The following is a 19,645-nucleotide window of genomic DNA, read 5'->3' as shown; positions in this document are numbered from 1 at the left end:
AAATGTATTTTAGTCATTTCTGGTTTAAATTGAGATCCCTTCCCTTTAGAACTCACTTATCCACCGCCATTCCCAAGTCAAGGGTTGTATATACTGACCCAATAGCATATCTTGAAAACTAGAGCCAATCAACAATTTTAAGCATCATTTTCGTTCTCAGTGACCCAGAATTAGTAAAGTTTGACTACATTTATTTCAGAAGCATTTTGGCTGTAGAGCAGTGTAATACATGGACAGAGATGCTGTTCTCAGATGCATGATTCCCCCTTTCTTCACACAGCAGTTTGTGTAACAGGTTCACAATATGGTCTGTGCTCATTGCTCTGTTCATTATCAATTCTCCTGTCAGAAGGGCCTTGAGCAATGGATCTCCAGACCATACCAAAAGGGTGTGTCTGCTCCCACTGGAAGCAGGAATCTTCTCTCTCTGTCATATAATTAGAGTTGAGCAAATCATTCACAGCACATAATTTGATTAATTTAGCCTCTCTCTATAAATTTTCTGCAAGCAATTTATAATACTCTCAAGTGAAATTGTTATTAGAAAACAATTCACTAGACACTTTCTATGAATAATTTTTGACCCGTAGATTTGTTGCCAGCATTTTGTTGTGCGGTTTTAATATTTACAATTCACACAGTGTAAGTTCTGAGACACATTTGTCACACGGTATTGCTTCAGTTCTCTGACTGGATAAGGATAACTCTTACAAGCAGATTTTTCTGGTAGGCATACTGACATTTATGAGTTAGAATTAACTTTTGACAAACAAAATGCTCATTGTCATTCGCTTCAATTCACTGACTCCACAAACATCCCTGCCAACATATTCATTTGCTAGAAAATTTGTAGAAAGTGAATGCAAACAGGGAACAGACACAAGTGAAACAAACTCAGTTTTTATTTGAGTGAATATTCATGGAATATACATTGACTTAATCACTCAAATCTGTACTCAATCCTGATTGGATACAGCCATTATCAGATTATTGTTACTCCCCTCTGTGCTAGACATCCAGCAAAATTTATTTGCCAATTATAGTTCATTCAGAAACCCAGCTGTCAGATTACTTATCAGGGGAAGCATGGAAAGTCCCTTCACTGGCTGCTTGTAGTTTTTCATATGAGTTTCAAAATTATTCTCTAAGTTCTTTATTTTGCCATACTTTTTTCCACAGGAATATCATTCCCTGGGGTCAAATGCTTGTTCCCCTTTCTCTATCATCTTAACGTTTTCTACACTGGATTTTTTAGCTATATAACAACTTTCAGCTTAATTTTCAGAAAGTTTTATTTAATCTAACTGGAGATCCCTATGGGGCTACTTAGTAGCTCTGAATGTAATAAATATATTTCATGCACATAAACTGCAATTGAAAAAGCAACTGCTGAGTTGCTGAAGAGGTTAACTGAAACACTCTCTTCCTCCCAAGCAACAACAAAAATATATTAATATGTTTTTCCAGGCTGATTTCTAAGCATGAAAACCTCAAAGCTAAGTGTTTCCTCCTCTCAGCCACGCCATGTATCTGAGGAACTACTTTTATCCGACACTGAACAGCACTAAACATTGTACATGTTTTATAAGTATTTTATCTCCTTCTATACTTAAGTAAAAATAATTAGTAATGTTCAGTTTCCCTGATTAAGAAAAATGTCTTCTCATTTACTTACAATTAAGTACTTTAAATTCATTAAGTTTTTAACTTACCAAATTAATTACTTAACAAATGCAATAAAATATTAGTAGAAAATCATTAAATACCATTAATACATCAATACATTACTCAGGAAATTAACTGTTTTTATTACTAGAAATTGCCATTAATTACAAAATATTGCTATACCAATTACAGTACACTGTATTCAGAGAATGGACAAGTTCTTTTAGTAGAGTTAATGTCAGCTGCTACTTTTCTGCAATTGTAATAGGTAAGCAGGGCCGACGCTTCCACAAGGCGACCTTAGGCGGTCGCCTAGGGCGGCAGGATTTGGCGGGGTGGCATTTTGCCATCCTTGGCGGCAATTCGGCGGTGGGGGTCCTTCCGCTCCGGGTCTTTGGCGGAAATTCGGCGGGCGGATCCTTCACTCGCTCCGGGACCCGCCGCCGAAGCCCCCCCGAAGACGTGGAGCAGAAGGACCCCCGCCACCAAATGCTCTGAGGAGCGCTGCCGCCTAGGGTGGCAAAAACCATAGCACCGCTCCTGTAGGTAAGCAATGTTTATTTATTTGTTCATGCCTGCTTTGGAGGCATCTACTGTTCTAAATAGTAAATGTTACTTTTTTAAGATTAGGTGACTGCTTATTTTGCTCTATAAACTACCACAATTTGTTTCACATTTACAGGATATGGCAACCATTCATTATTATGGAGAATACTACCAGTTTCAAGACCTGATCCAAAAGCTACTGAAGCAATGGGCATTGTTTTTCCATTGATTTCTATGGGCTTTAGATCAGAACCTGACACCCTGATTCAGGAAAGCATCTGTAATCAGAAAGAGTACTTAACCACATGCTTAAATCTTACTGTAGTCAATGAGACTTAAACATGTACTTCAGAGCTCTTCATGAATTGAAGTCAATGGGACTGAAGTGATACATGAGAGAAGTGGTGGTAGTAGTAATAAATACAGGTTAGAACAGGGGTTCTTAAACTGGGGGTAGGGATCCCGCAGGGGGTTGTGAGGTTATTACATGGGGAGGTCGCGAGCTGTTAGCCTCCACCCCAAACTCCACTTTGCCTCCAGCATTTATAATGGTGTTAAATATATAAAAAGGTGTTTTTAATTTATAAGGGTGAGGGTCGCACTCAGAGGCTTGCTATGTGAAAGGGGTCACCAGTACAAACGTTTGAGAATCACTGGGTTAGAACAACAAGATGACATGGTGTCATAGATTTGTTATGTGCACTTCTGGATGGTATGATATAGCAAACTTAAAAAGCCCCCAACGTTAGATTTATCCTCTCCCTTGTCATTGTGACTTGACCAAGGCCAGTTAAGTATCTGCATTCTGAGGCTTGAAGGACCTCAAATGAAGTTAAATGAAAATGCTTGTGGTTTTCTAATTCTTTCTAGCACTGGAGGAGAAGGAGGGTATGGAGATCCAGAGCACAGTGAAGACATAGTACTAATACAATATGAACTTGTGGGACATGATTAAACTTGAGTTAAACAGGAGGTTTAGTTGATCAGTTTAGAAAATTGGGGTTGTACTCTAATAGCCTACTATTGCATTGCTTGCCTCTCCCCATCAATGGTAAAAATCTTGTTCTCTGTTCTGCCAGTGCAAAGCTGGAGTAACTCTCCTGGCTTGCACCATCGTTTCACCAGTGGAACACAGAGCAGAATTTGGTCTGTTTCTCTCTTTTCTTCAATTCTTTTTCTGCCCTTTATCATCTTATTTATTTTCAGCTCTCCATACCAAAAGGATCCCTAGGACAAGAGGTAGACAAGCTATTTTTAAAAATACTTGCCACATCATCAATTTGCAGAGATGGGACTGAGCCAGACAGTTCAATCCAAAACCTCTTCAAATTTCAGAGATCCAGCTTCAATTCTGAAGATTTGGCTCTCAAATGGGAAGGGATATTTTCCAATTCGGGTGCAGCCAAAATCTCAGTTCTAGTGATGTTTTTGTCCAAGACTGGAGAAATTATTATTTATATTATCAGAGTACCTAGGAGTCCTAGTCAGAGACCAGGACTCGTTGAGATTTCTGATATTCAAAATGACAGAAACCTCACAGGAGAAGCATCTCTCTGAAAATATCACTTATTTTGGGATCAAGATTTTGTGAGATCTCTCTACCATTAAACCCAGACCCAAATCCCTACCTTCATTCAAAACTCACCTTATGTCTAATTCAGATCCAGATCTTTATCTTCCTCAGTACTGTTTCCTAAAAATGGTTTTTGTTCCTTTATGTTTAAATATATGTAATTCAAAAAAATATTCTTTAGGGAAAGAGAGACTCATTTAAGTCCTTGGACAATTGCTTGTTAATACTTCTGCTCAGAATGTTATTTTCCAAACACTTCAATCTATAAAGCACACTACACTGGTTATTATGGCATCTAAGCACTTAAGCTGCTGATAGGATCCAAACAGCTGCAGAAAGAGTACATTTAGGTTCATCCTTTCTTATTTTTTTTCCTGTTCCCTCCCCTACCCCAAGGTCATCACCCGCTACTGTTCATCGCTGTCTTCTCTTTAGTAAGAGGATATGGTAGCACATGTTAAGCTGCCTATGAATGACTTAATTACAAGCTAATGAAAAAGAACAAGTGGTCTTATTCCATGTGGATTGTATACAGTACACAGTGTATGTTTAATGAGCAGGGTTATATCTAGCCATTTGAAATCCATGCTGATTCATTCCCCTTCTGGCTCACAGTATATATTGATAGCCCTAATGGTAGAAATCAGTCACCTTAAGCAGGGCTGGTGCAACCTATTAGGCGACCTACGTGGTCGCCCAGGGCACTAGCATTTGGGGGGTGGCATTTTCTTCGGCGGCGACTGTGGCGGCCGGATCTTCGGACGTCCCAGTCATCGTCAGCATTTAGGCGGAGGGAGCTGGGGCAGGAGGGCACGGAGAGGGCCGCCTGAAGCAAGTAAGGAGGTGTGGGGCGGCACGCTGGAGAATTCCCCGCCCCAGCTCACCTCTGCTCCGCCTCCTCCCCTGAGCACGCTGCCCCGCTCTGCTTCTCTCCCTCCCAGGCTTGCGGCGCCAAACAGCTGATTGCCGCCGCAAGCCTGGGAGGCGGGAGAAGTGGAGGAGTGACGGCGTGCTCGGGGAGGAGGCGGAGCAGAGGTGAGATGAGGTGGGGAGCTGCCGCACAGCTCCCCGGGCGGGGGGGTGGGGAGCTGCCACAGGGGAGGCACCTCAGGGCGGAGGGGTGGGTGGGGAGCTGATGCGGGGGAGGTGCCTCAGGGCAGAGGGGGGAGCTGCTGCAGGGCTTGGGGAGGGGATGGAGCAGAGGTGAGCTGGGGTGGAATGCTTGGAAGACTTTGAACTGGGGAGATTGGTTCCAGGCAGGGAACCCAATCCAGCCTATGTACTAACAACCATGAACTGCTTGCAACATCCAAAGTGGTGAAAAAAGCAGTTTGCTTAAAATTTTTCTTAGCTTGGTAAAGGTTTAGGAATAAGACTGTGTAGTTATCTTTTATTTCTTTTGTAACCAATTCTGACTTTTTATAGCTGCATCACTTATCCGCACTTAAAATCTAGCTATGTTGCTTCAGTTAATAAACTTGTTTTATTCTTTTATCTAAACCAGTGTGTTTTGATTGAAGTGATTGGGGAATCTCTGCTCAGTTTAAAAAGGGCTGGGGCATATTCATTTTCTTTGATAACATGACAGACTTATGAGGGCTTGCCCTGTCCAAAGGGCAGTGTAAGCAGCACATTTCTGGTGTGCAAGGCTGGGGCTGAGGGATATGCATGTGTTGCCATGTATCTGTTCATGATTGGCTGAGAAAGCATTCATGTAACTTTGCGTGTGCCTTTACATGCTGATGGCTGTGTGGGAGCAAAGCCCGGGGAGGCTGCTTTTCACTCACAAAGCAATGTGAGAGACACCCTGGTCTGGAGAACTAAGAGGACACCACGGTTCAAAAGTCCAGTTTGTATCCTGGGGAGGTCACAATACCCCAGAATGATATTAGCATTTTTTGTAGCTGCATCACATTGTTGACTGATATTCAATTTGTGATCCACTATAACCCCCAGATCTTCTTCTGCAGTACTATTGCCTAGCCAGTTATTCCCAATTTTGTAGTTTTGCATTTGATTTTTCCTTCTCAAGTGTAATACTTTGCACTTGTCTTTGTTGAATTTCATCTTGTTTATTTCAGACCAAGCTCATTTTGAATTCTAAACATGGCCTCCAAAGTGCTTTCAACCACTCCCAGCTTGACATCATCCATACATTTTAGAAGTATATTCTCCACTCTATTATTGAAGTCATTAATAAAAATATTGAATAGTATCAGAGCCAGGACTGAGCCTTGCAGGACTTCACTAGGTTCATGCTCCCAGTTCGAGAGTGAACTACTGATTACGACTCTTGGAGCACACTCTTTCAACCAGTTTTGCACCAATATTATAGTAATTTAATCTAAACCATATTTCTCTAGTTCGCTTATGGGAATGTCATGGGGGACTGTGTCTAAAGCATTATTAAAATCAAGATATACCACATTTACAGCTTCCCCCATCTACTAGGCTAGTAAACCTGTCAAAGGGGGAAATTAGGTTGATTTAGCATAATTTATACTTGACAAATCCATGTTGGCTATTACTAACAACCCTATTATCTTCTAGCTGCTTACAAACTGATTGTTTAATAATTTGTTCCAGTATCTTTCCAGGTATTGAAGTTAGACAGCTGGTCTATAATTCCCCAGGTAACCATTATTTCCCTCTTTTAAAGATAGGTACTATGTTTGCCCTTCTCCAGTCTCACCCATCATCAAGGAGTTTTCAAAAGATGACCTCTAATGGATCCAAGATTGCTTTAGCTAGTTCCTAAAGTACCCTAGGGTGCATTTCATCAAGCCCTTCAATACATCTACCATATCTAAATATTCTTGAACCTGTTCTTTCCTTATTTTGGCTTGCGTTTCTTCCCCCTTGTTGTTAATATTAATTACACGGCCACAGTTTACCTTCGTGTCATGAAATCATAGGGTAGCATTTCTTGTTGAAACAAATTATTGAAGCAGCTAGGTGTTTGAATGAGCATCAGCCCCCTCTTATTTTTTCTTTGATGCCTAAAAACACATTTTTTTTAACCTTGACACTGATGATGACAGTCCTCTATTTGAACCAACTGTGATGAGATTGTCCATTATCTTCATTGGGATGGCGAGTATGTACAGTACGACACATTCAGCAGCACAGCAGGAACATTCCACCTGGAATGTTGCATGTTCAGCACCACGGGCTCTCTCTGCCTGGAACTGATAGCAATTTACTATGTGTTTGTACAGTGCTAACACAACAAGGCTCTAATCGTAACTGCGCTTTTGGGCATGGCAATGCAAATAATGATCAAAATTATGTATAGTCTTCAATAGATTTCTCTGTCCTGGAGAGTTTGAAAAAGGAACATGTTTAAATCAACTTTCACCAATTTTCCTAATCCCTATTTTCTAGACATATTTTAATAAAATCCACAAAAACCAATAGGCTAAGTACTACCACTAATAATACTCTTCATTTACATATAATGCCTGAGGATTCCAACATGATTCACAAACTGCATACATACAGCTAAATTGAAATGTGGCCACCTCTGGGGTGAAACATTGAAGTGAAGTGCTTGAATTAATGATACAGCCTGTATTTAATGGAAGTGCTATCATTAAACTTTCCAGAAAACTAAAATGTCATGTACTGCATTGAACGCTTAGGGGAGATTAAGTTAGCTATAATAGAACTTTCTACTATATGAAGAAGATTGTATAATTGACAAAAACCTTTTTGCCTAAAAAGGTAACAAGACACAATGAGTTAGAAAGAATGGAATACTCTATGTTACCTGAACTGCAGTTCTTCATTGCAAAGGAGTCCATGGCAGCTACACTCCTGTTCCCACTAGCAACATATTCCAGTGAGATCCGAAAAGGTTTCTTAAGGTGTCCAACTCTCTTCTGCAGAAGCACCCATCTGGTCTCGTCACAAAGCAAAAGGAAACAACACAGGAAAAGAGTGGTAAGAAAGGAGGCTATTTTACAAGGCACACATGTCCAAACATAGCAGCTCCCATGGCTTATCATACTGTCCCCCTATGCTGCCCCACCAGTGGCCTTTGCTTCCTTAGACTGCAAAAATAAACCTCTAAGAATTTTTTTTTCCAAAGAATGGAGATGTCATGACAAATGAATAACATCAGCTAATGATGGGTTCTCTCTCTCATCTGCCACACTTCTCAGCTCTGAGATCTCTTGCAGATGTCTTGCGGCTGTTTAAAAGGAGCCCAACGTCCTTTGCAAAGTGAGCTGTGAAATCTGTCACACACATGCACGCCTTCTCTAAATATCACTCCTTCCTGCCTTCCACCAACAAAGTCTGTTATACAGATTCAGGCAATAAGTTATCCTCGGGGGGCGGGGGGGGGGAGAGGGAAAGGGGGTTGCTGAATAGCTGTATTTCCCAGACTTTATATCTGTTTGATGTAATGCATTTTGCTTCTATGTGGCTGGTTGGAACTCCAAATGCGTGTGAGTTTTTAAAATTAAAATGGCCCATTTCCCTGTCTGTACTGTTCCCTTAGTTTGTACTTTTTTTTCTTTTAACTTGACTATGGCCCTGGAGACTAAGGGCCAAATTCAGAAATGATGTGTAAGGCAATGTAAGTTACATGTTGCTAAGCAATTGTAAGTGGGAACAATGGAGTCTGAGTCTATCCTGGCATAATGTATTCACTGAGAGGTAGGAAGAAAATTAAAGACCAGCCCCTTACATGCAAACCTCTCACCCTCCGACTTCTTGTTTTTGCTGCTGCACCCCACTTTCCCAGCCACTCAGCATCAAAGTTACACGTACTTAGATACCGTGGCACTTCCTTAACATGCAGTTTTCAGCATCTTAACACATCACCCCTATATTTGGCCCTGACATTGTAGGTCTACAGAACAGGTATAAACACAAGCCACAACGATGTGAGTCTCCCTCCTCCCCACAAACATGCCACAATCCTGACCTACAGGAAATACAGATTTATATTTAGGAACAAAAGGACATGAATGGACAATTCACACTCTGTGGCTCATTCCACCCTTGGTCACTGTTTAGAGCAGGGGCGGGCAAACTTTTTGGCCTGAGGGCCACATCTGGGTATGGAAATTGTATGGTGGGCTCATGGAATTGGGGTTGGAGTGTGGGAGGGGGTGAGGGCTCTGGCTGGGGATGGGTAGGGCCAGAAATGAGGAGTTCAGGGTGTGGGAAGGAGCTCCGGACTGGGGCAGGAGGGTGAGGGCTCCGGCTGGGGTTGCAGGCTCTGGGGTGGGGCTGAGAGGTTCGGAGTATAGGAGGGTGCTCTGGGCTGGGACCGAGGAATTCGGAGGGTGGGAGGGGGATGGAGGTTGGGGCATGGACCGGGGGGAGGGGGTGGCTCAGGGGTGCAGGCTCCGGGCAACGCTTACCTCAAGTGGCTCCCAGTAGCAGCAGCAGCAGCATGTCCCCCGTCAGGCTCCTACATGGAGGCGCGGCCAGGCAGCTCTGCTGCATGCTGCCCCATCCACAGGCGCTGCTCCTGCAGCTCCCATTGGCCGCGGTTCCCGGCTAATGGAAGCTGTGGGGGCAGCACTTGGAGTGGGGGCAGTGTGCAGAGTGGAGCCCCCTGACTGCCCCTACGCATAGGAGCTAGGGGGGGGGCATACTGGTGCTTTCGGGAGCTGCATAGAGCAGCCCCCGATCCTGCTTCCTGGCTGGAGCACTGGAGCGGGCCAAGCTCCAGACCCCGCTCGAGGGCTGGATTAAAATGGCTGGTGGGCCAGATGCAGCCCACGGGCCGTAGTTTGCCCACCCCTAGTGTAGAGGTTGCCAATAAAGATACCAATTAGTGACAGTTGTAAAGGGATGTTTTGTGACAGGAATATTCATACTCTAGGAGCTAGATTGGACCCACCAACTCATTTCACATGAGTCTGTTCAGTACCCTGGATGATGGAAATGTTTGCTCACTACCCATTTGGCCATATTCAAACCATTAATACAGCTGAGAAACTCTATAGCCCTGTTGTATAGGCCTTTCCCCTATTCTTTACATTTCCTTTCACAGATTCTTCCAGGAAACCGAAACAAAAAATGGGTAAAAGCATATAAGATTTCCTTTTAAGCTTATTGTAATTGGTCATCTGGGAACAAACAGAACAGGTGTTCCATAAGGCCTGTTAGAAAATTCCCAATACACTGCAGCTGCAATTGTTTAAAAAAAATATATAGTGCTTCCTTAGGACACTTTGAAACAGCAAGATTAGGCATTTTTGAGGAACATTATAACTATTTCAGATTAACTTAATGGGGTCAGTGGCAAGAAAGTTTAGAAGCAGTTGCTCTTTTATAATTGACTCTTGAAACAGAAGTTTCCTTATCAAGATCCCTAATTGCTCCACTTCATGTTGGTTTGTTATTATGGTGTTGTCAAGTGGGCTGGACACAGGAATTTATCTATCTTTAGTAAAAAGAGCATTGGAGCAGATGTTTTTGAGAAAAAAAAAACTACACAATTTACATGGATTCTGCAATCAGATAAGAACTTGCCCAAATTTTGACGTACTTTTTAAGAGACATTACCAGCTTAACAGCATCCCAAAAAGGAAATAAAATCATCTCTCTCTCTTTGTCACAGTATTTATTTGAATGAACTCATAATAATACATGTGTGCACCACTGCCCCATGCTGTGTCGAATCAGAACTGATTAACTGTGTATCACCGGTCCTACATTGTTAATAACTAAAATAAATTCTCCTTTAGTTCCAATAGTTATAGCCAGTGCTTTTGGAAGAAGAAGATACGAGTTCTATCCCCCACTGTCACTATAAGGGTCCAAATGGCCATGAAACGCTGCACAATGACAACTGCAAAGTTCTTAGGAGGTCTTGGGTCTGCTAGAATATCTTAAATTCTTTACCCATCTACCTACTAACACCACTTTAGATTATTGAATGCTCTGATTTTTTTTAAATAAGAAAAATCTATTTTTAAGCATTTATGCCATTTGATTCCTTTTTTCATCTTCTTCTCAGCATGAATGGTGACACTAGACTGCTCAGTATCATTTCTTGTTTATGGTCAGTTTCACTTTCTGGTTCTCATGTGCCAGCCCAATAGTTTTATTTTGAAGCTTCCACTACCAGGAGACATTCAGAGGCACCGACTCCATGGGTGCCCCGGGGCGGGAACACCCCCGGGGGAAAATTGGTGGGTGCTCTGCACCCACCGGTAGCTCCCCGCCCCAGCTCACCTCAGCCTCCTCCCCTGAGTGCGCCACCGTGTCCTGCTTTTCCCCGCTCCCTCCCAGCACTTGCGCCACAAAACAGTTGTTGGGAGGAGGAGGAACATGGTGCACTCGGGGAAGAGGCGGGCCCGGAGCGGGGTCGGGGCGGGGCTGGGAAAGTTGGCGCCTGTGGTGACATTTACATCAAACTAATCTTCATTTATTCCCCTGCTTCTGGAATGTAGAGTACACACTTCAGATCAGCCATTTCCAGAGAGCCCAGTCTCCTGCCAGCATTGCATCCTGATCTATATTAAGGCCAAAGGAGGCAAAGTTGGAAGCCATGACATCCCTCCAGCATGTGCAAGGCTGTGTGCAAGTTTTCTCCATCCAGCTTTTGTTGGATCAAACATAAAGCTGGAGAATTTGTATGGATCCCAACATATGGAGCAGATGGCCAAGCTACCTGACTCAACACCATCACTTTGGGAGACGCTGGAGGCTGGTTGGTCTGATGCCTGACCTCCTCATTTATAATGTGATGAAGCCACCATATGCCGTCAATGCATCATTACTGCTTCATGTTGAAAGTGCCCAGCTGGTGCATTTGCATCCCTATGGCGGCCCAGAGCCATACAAAAGGACAAAAGCCACTGATGCTTGATAGATACACATTTTAGTCTGAGTTGATATGTGGTGTTGACACTACACAGGCTCCCAAAAGCATGTATAACACCCATAGCCTTGCTGATTTGATGCTTCGTGTTAGCAAGGCAACTTCCCTCCTTGGTGTAAACAGAGCCAAGATGTTCAAATGAATTGATGAATTCAACTTCTTGTCCATCGATTATGATGGGTAGGAGTAGAGGTCCATCAGCCACCTTCATCAGGTTGGTCTTCTTCCAGTTGACTTGATGACCAAACTTACTTGCTTTTTCCATATATAAATTATGGGCATTGATGAAATTAGTTCATGAGGATGAGAATATAGCCATGTAATTCTCATATTCCAGGCCTATTATGTAGAAGTCATGCAGTATGTAGCGGGGTGGACATCCACTCCTGCCCTGAGGGGTTTGCAACAGCCCTGGGAGAAGGCTGGGGCAGGGAAGGCTAACCTGATTCGGGGGAAGTGGCTGCAGCTGGGGCCACGCCCCAAACAGACTCAGCTGGCCCTATAAAGGCAGGGAGCTAGGAGCTCAGACAGAGTCTCTCTCTGCACTCAGAGAGAGAAGGGCCTGGCTGCAGGGAGCTAAGACAGAGTACCTGGGTGGAGCAAGGCTGGGGAAAGCTGAGGAGCTGGGGAGCTCCAGCCTGGAAAGCCCCAGGCTGCGGCCTAGCATTAGGCTAAGGGGTACTGGGGGTTGCAGAGGGCAACCCAGGTGTAGGCCAAGGCAGCAGGTCCAAACCCTTCTTGCCTGTGATGTGTGGCTGACACTGCAGTCTGCCCCAGGGAGTGGGGCTAGATGGTGACTGGCAGTAGCCTTATTCTGAGGTGAGGTGGGGTTAGTGGGTAGGGGTTCCCCTAGGAGGGGAGACCCAGTGTGTGTGGGGGTACTGCCAGGGGGCAGCACCCAGAGCAAGGGGCACCCGGGTCCTGGGAGGGACACAGGGCCCAGTAGAAGTGACAAGGCAGATCACCGGCCTGCAGAGGGCGCTCCGGAGGCTGGGTCGAGCTAATTCCCCGAGAGACCAGCAGGAGGTGCCGCAGGAGTGAGTCCGACCCCTTACACAGTATCACCCGGGTATGCAGCTAGTGATGGCTTCCATCATTTGGTCAATAATGGGGTTGAACAGATCATTTGAGGGCAGCCACGCACATTGAATGGACGTCACTGCTGTGCTCAAACCAACTGGATATCCTACTACCTAAGCAGTCACAGCTCACACTTTGGTAATGCATTTCTACAAGAAGATTGAGGAGCTTGCTAGGTACACCAGTAACTTTTCAGGCACAGCCAAAGGAGTGACAATCAAAAGAGTCAAAGGCAGCTTTCAAATCAATAAAGGCTATATACACCTTACCCTTCCTCCTGCTATTCCCTGCAAAATAAATCCTGTGTTCACTGAAATTAAAGAAAATCAAATCAAATCAAATCATGGAAGCATTTTTATTCATATGCCGTTCTTTAAACCACCTCTCTTTTCCCACCCATCCCTTTAAAACAAACAAAAAAAACCATGGAGACTAAAGCCATCTCACTGGTATCCCTTTAATCTCTAAAAGATAACTAATTTCTCTACAAGCAGGGTAAACCAGCTTTGGACATAATTTACTCTGAAAAATGCAGGAACATCTGTATATCATGAAAAACATTCCTCACCATTTCAAAAGACTGATGGATTTTAATTCCAAGTACACAGTGGCCTTCAACAATGATTTCCATTTCTGTGCTACCGCTAACCCTCCGGATAAATGTGTCAAGACTTTTAGGAATTGCTTTTCTGAGTTACTGGTGCAATAACTTTAGTTTGAAATTCTCAGGTCTCTCATAGTTTACCACTGAAACTTTATTAACTTTCAGAGCTGTGGCCAAGCAAGTATTTTATGTCACTGGAATTCAAGACAGGGGAAGGGTAGGCTCACTTGAGGCCAGATTCATTACAAACCTTCAGAGTTTGTGGTGCAACTTCCTAGAAATGGATTTGTTTAGGTTCAAGTAATCTATGTGAAAAAATGGGTAGTTCTCAGTCCACTTCCTAGTAGAGAGGTGGGCACATCACAAAAAACACTATAAATATGACAGTAACTGGCAGATTTATCAGGGACATCAAACAAGGAGTGAATGACCCAATGGAGAGAAGCTGTCCTCATGCCTAGAAGTGAATCATTATAAAGGAAGATTGGTGGATCAGAATGGGAGAAGATTCATGGTCCACAGTGTAGTTGTTCTATAAATACAGATCAGTCATCATGCTCTAGATCTATCACACTGGTACGTTTTTACAGCATCACATTCACTCTAAAATCTAAAAAAAAAAAAAAACCCAACCCCCCCCCAAACAAATAACCTTCACCCCCCCCCACCCTTGACCTGTAGCAGGATATGCTATAGGGTAAATTATATCTGCTGGTAGGTTAACTATTTGTATTTCCATAACACTATTAAACAGCCTACATTTTTGTGACACTTTAGAAATCATTTTATCAAGATAGCAGTAAGGGGTTTAAACTATTATTTAGGCAAGAAGAGGGGAAATATCCAATGTGGAGTCGTGCTCAATAACTGTTGGACATGTAACCCTCTCCGCTCCTACAAACAGGATACAGTAAAACAAGATTCAGATTCACATAACACCTTTTATTTGAAGGGTATCTTCCAAAGTGCTTCTCAAAACAATGAATTAAATACTGGCACATCAACGGCTGTATGGAAAAAGGCTTCAGCTGCTGGGCACACAGCAATAACTCACATGCAGCAATGAGTATTAAAACCTGTGTTATCAAGAGAGGACACCAGGAGTATCTCCCTAATCTTTATCCTTTGAGATCTTTAGTGTCTTCCTGGACACCTATCAAATAGCAGAAGAGACCACAATTTAATGTCTTCTAATCTGAATGACGACACTGTTCACAGGACGGTGGCTCCCTCTCCCTGTCCTGTTATTGCATTGGGAACAATCCCAAGTCCTCGTCCAGGCTTGGGCTCTGAACATTGTTGCTCAGAGATGACTAAGCAAGATTGACATTGAGCAATGACTGCTATCTCTCCTGATACACAGTGGGCCAAATTCAACACTGTTGTAATTCCAGTAGAGTCACTAGAGTTATACCAGGGATGAATTTGTTTCAATGGTTCTAATATTTAGAATATAAACAACAGTTCAATATGCAGATTAAAAGTGTCATGATTTTCTGACGTTGCCCAAGAATTTGAGTAAAACAAAACCCTTCATCCAAATATTCTCAAACTTTGGAAAACTTCAGACCCAGATCCAAACTCTGCCACCAGGGCCCATGTCACAGTTTGAGAGGAGGGAGCAAGTGCTTGCAGAAGGGCTGGACTGGACTCTCGGAGTTCATTAGTGCCAGTCTTCCATAGTCAGAAGGATCACTGCAGGACTAAAAGAGAACCTCAGTCCCCAACATGGGCCAAACACATTACCTCCTCTACACTCTTTAGGAAGAAGAGAACAGTCCTGGGAATAGAATGCTGGGCACTTTAATGGCATTGGTTGCACAGCACCAACCACAGGGTTAAGTCTTTCTGGTCACTCCCCAAACTATCCTAAGCATTCCCACAATCCCAACTCTCCCCAAACCTCACAGTTACAATCCAGCTCTTTTTTAGCTCCCAAGCACTACTTTTGCTTATACACAGCATCAGTTTCAGTGGACACAGTAAGATTTTTTTTGGTAAGAACTTGACTTTTGGGAGATATTTATAATTTTAGACCCCCTACAGTTGTTCACAAAGTATTTAATTTGGGGAGGTACATTACCAATTAATACCGACCAATACAGTAGTGCATTAAATGTCATTCTGCATGCTTCTCTGGATAACATGAGCATCAAGATGTTTGAGTGCAAGCAGTCACAATACTTTCTGGAAAGCAGAGTGTTCTGAAAAAATGATCAGCTAGAGCCAGAAATGGAATCTCAAGCTGAAAAATGCATGCCCTACATATGCCAGTCTGACTGCATGGTTAGAGGATTTTGATAATCCCTGCCCCAGATGTATGTGCACAAACTGGTTTGTTGGAGTATTTGTCCCTCAGTGAGGAGGTGTAATAAAATACTTAACTGTATCAATGATTTTATCCTCAATCCTCCGTATATCTCCTCTTCTCACACAATCACTCTTCCCAAGACTTCTATGCATGAAGGGTGAAATTCACTCTTGTTCTGAAAGCCAGCACATGGCCCATGTCACTACTTATGCCCTCAAAAAAGGGGCTTACGTGTTGCATGGTCCTTGTACAGGCCATTTGAAGTGGATGAGTTTCATCCAGAATGCCCTCCCAGTTCGGGTCTGGCAAGTCACAACTTTCTCATTATCCAGGATAGCATCCCTATTGAGGAAAGCAATTAAACAAGTGCTTAAATGCTTAAGTGAGAAGCACAAGCTTAAGTGCCTCCCTGAATCAGGGCCTCAGATCTCTGCTTATGGCTCACCTCTTCTACCTTGACCACCGAATAAACAAAAATGTCTAAAAAAAATTAAAAATCTCCACAGCTAAACTGAGTATCAGCAGAATCTTATTTCTGAAACCCATGTCCTTCCTCACCTTCCACACCCACTCTTGTTTTTTAGCCTATTATGTCATGCCTGTTAATAGAACCTATGATTTTCAGGACAGATTTTCACCCATTTGTTTTGTTTTGTTAAAGTGTTCTGCACACTTTTGAGAGCTATACAATTAAATGCAACAACAATAGCTGCGGTTAGAGTATTTCAAAACAAAACACACATCCAGCATCATGAAGGTACAGTACTTTGAAAAAGTTAAAACTTGCTCCTTAAAAATAATACCTTGTTAAGGAGAGGATTAAAAAGACAAAATTCTCACCAGGATTACTTAAGAGATTTTTCTTCCCTCCTTCTACTAGAGGAATTTGGGAAAGAGATGAACTATGCCCTTCCAACACATGGTTCCATGATTAAAAGTGGTTTATAGCAGTCAATAATCCTCCAGACTCAAGTCAAGCTGTGCCTACCAACAGATACTGCATTAGGTGTGAACAAATTAGATCTATTTGGGCTGCAGCAGAAAGAAAATGAAAAATATCTGCAAGTGATTCCTCTCAAAATTCCAGGAAAGAGAAAATAATATGAATGAACCACAGAAAATTCTGTAGACTTTTTCCCCATTAGCTCAAACTGTATGCTAATGTTACCCTGCATTGCCCTGAGATTATTTTAAATGATCCACATTAAATTTATTTCAATTAATTGATCTTAAAACTACTTAAAATAAAAGAACCTGGGCACTGGTTAGCTGTTTTTGGAAAAGAGCTATTTTCTAAAGAGGCAGTTAGTAATATATTGCTGCCTATGGATGCAGCATTAACACAGAAGGACTCCCCCCTGCACAAATCAGAAATTGTGTATCTAACTATTCCACTTGGAGAACGCTTGGATAAGGAAATGAGGAAAATGGGCATTTATTTCACTATGTTTCAGTGAAACTTGTCCCTGTTAAAAAAAAAAAAAAGTCATAATGGATAGTGATACAGTTTAATATAGGATTTAATAGAGAATTTAAGCCATCCTATAGGATTCTATAGTAGGAATCCTGCTATCTTTTAGATACCATAGCTTTTAGAATACTATCTAAAGAGCTCTGCTTAGGCCCTGATCCAAAGCCCATAGAAGTCAATGCAAAGATTCCCATGGACTTTAACCGGCATTGGTTCAGACCATTAATTTCTATAGGAATCTATTGTTAGCTCTATTAAATTCTACAGGACTTTTTGCTAAGGGATGTGCTGGAAGGGGTTCTTGGAACCTTCTAGGAGACCTCTGTTAAAATTCTGCCACAAAACTGAAGGGATGGCTGCAGTGATATCCTGGCTTTTATTCCTTCAAGGAGAAGTCCTATATTATTTTAATAGAGATTAAACTACTAGGGTTCTACAGAATTATAACAGGGCCCTACAGAAATTACTCTAGAATCTTTAGGCCTGGATTGTAAACCAGGAGCAGTGCATAGCTCCCTTGCCCTAGAAACTGGGCATGAACGAGATTGTGACTGAGTTGCAATCTAATATGTCCTTGCTTGTGCCAGGGAGGAAACAATCTGAACCATCCCTTTGGGGCTGTCACATCAGGCTATTGCCTCTAGTCACGTACATGCAAGGAAAGGGGGTTCAGCAGCCTGGCAGTAGCTGCTTTCCTTTCCATGTATGCTCTGATGTTGTGGGGAGCCCTCACAAGAGATCCTTGGCCATGCAGGGCTGGGGTATAAGGAGGAGGACTCACAATTAAGCCCAGAGAATTTAATAGAGAATGACATCCCTTCCACAGGATTTGTAAACCATCCCACATGATTATATAGTAGATATAGAATTTTCTTGTAATTTCTATATGATGACACAAAACAAACCTGTAGAAGAACTATCCTTCTCTATAGGGCTTTTTTCATAAGGCCTGGAGTTTACCCCTTTCTTGAGAGGCTGATGAAGAATCCCTGCCAGAGAGATTACACTAATTATTTTTATTAAATTACCTACACATCACCTGGAATTCTACAAAACAGTCTCCTTGCTCTGGAGAGCTTACAAACTATGGCCTCAGTACTGCAGAGACTTAATCACATGAGTAACTGAAGAAATAGAGCCGCAGAGTTTAACTCACATTGAAGTAAATGGGAATATTTTAATGGACTTCAATCGGAGGTGAATCAGATCTGGAGTTAAGATGAGAATAACAGGAAAAGACAAATCAGGGAGAGGATGAGAGGTCAGAGGGATACGGATGAAGATAATAGTGGCTGTTCGGATGATGAACAAACTGACTTTCAAGAAAATAGTTTGGTCCCATTGGAATGGAACAGATTTCACTAAAGGGCAGGTATTTCTAAAAAAATGTCCTTGAGGAATACTTTAAGACTCCCTTACAAGGTCTTTGTCTCTGAGCATTCCAGTTTATACAAATTCAATATTGTGCTGTACTAGCAAATGTATTGCATGTCTAGCAAATGTATTTTGTTGGCCAAGTGTGATTGCCTCCTTCCTTGGTTATGAGAAAATATATTAATTTTTTCAAATTCATGAGATTTTAGTGTGTTTCTCTAATGCATGAGGGCTCTTCAGCTCCACCTCCTCTTGCACACGTCCTCCCATTTACACATAAGCCTGATTATATTTGCTTTAATGAAACACAGAGATTAAATTGAATGCTGTAAACAGACAGCAACAAATTGCTGGCGGTATATAAGCTAAGACTACTATAGCCACATTTAGCATTTATAAAAGCTCTTACATCTTCAGAGCACTGTACAGACATCAGCCAATGATTCCTGACAACTTCCCTATGTATTATCCTCAATTTACATGTGGAGAAACTAAGGCATAGAAAGGTTGATGGCAAAGCTGGGATTACTATTCAGGAATTCACAATTCCTAGTCCTATGCTTAAGACCCTTAACCATGATGCCTTGGATAAGGGTAATTAAATTTCATGCTTCAGGGAATAATTTAATTGCCTTTGTGGTGGCAGAAAAAAATTCCATCCCCTCAAACTAATGGACAGCATCGCACAACTTTCTAGGAGCATTTTTGGCAGGAGTTACATTTTCCTCTGATTTATCATACATTAGCCACTAGCAGGACCCTGGACTAGATTGGCTACTGGCCTTATCCAGTCTATAAATTCCTATGTTCCTCTACAAAGAATAATTTAGAACCAAGGTTATGCAAAGTATGAGCAGAAACAGCCTTCCCTATCTTCCTAGACAGAACAAGGAAATGGGACTATGTTCCCATACAAGCCATTTTTTCCTCATTAGCAGTTAGTTTGGATAGATATTGCAGGGTGTATTACAGAGTGTCCCCTACGTTAAAGGATATCACACACTGTCCAAGAATCTAACAGAGTCTTATTTCCATTGATGTCAAAAACAATCTTGCTTTCATTACAGACATGGACCAAAAGCCAATATCAAGGCTTCAGAATGGAGTAACATGAGTCAGACTTCCAGAAGAGAAGAACAATGGCAGGGCTATTTTGAAATAATTGAACTCAC

At 42.3% G+C, this 19,645-nt stretch overlaps 1 protein-coding gene across 1 annotated transcript in view; it reads right to left on the bottom strand.

Moving 5' to 3' along the window:
* Positions 1-19,645, bottom strand: part of ALK (ALK receptor tyrosine kinase) — a 570,631-nt gene that overhangs the window by 200,540 nt on the left and 350,446 nt on the right. The window contains exon 5 of the mRNA XM_054022041.1: positions 7,554-7,681. Coding sequence (XP_053878016.1) covers positions 7,554-7,681 — 128 coding nt within the window. The remainder of the gene's footprint in view (positions 1-7,553; positions 7,682-19,645) is intronic.

Source organism: Malaclemys terrapin, chromosome 3 (genome assembly GCF_027887155.1).
Source record: "Malaclemys terrapin pileata isolate rMalTer1 chromosome 3, rMalTer1.hap1, whole genome shotgun sequence".
In the NCBI taxonomy this organism is placed as follows: Eukaryota; Metazoa; Chordata; order Testudines; family Emydidae; genus Malaclemys; species Malaclemys terrapin.
The sequence above is the reverse complement of the archived record's forward strand: the minus strand, read 5'-3'. Positions and strand labels throughout refer to the sequence as shown.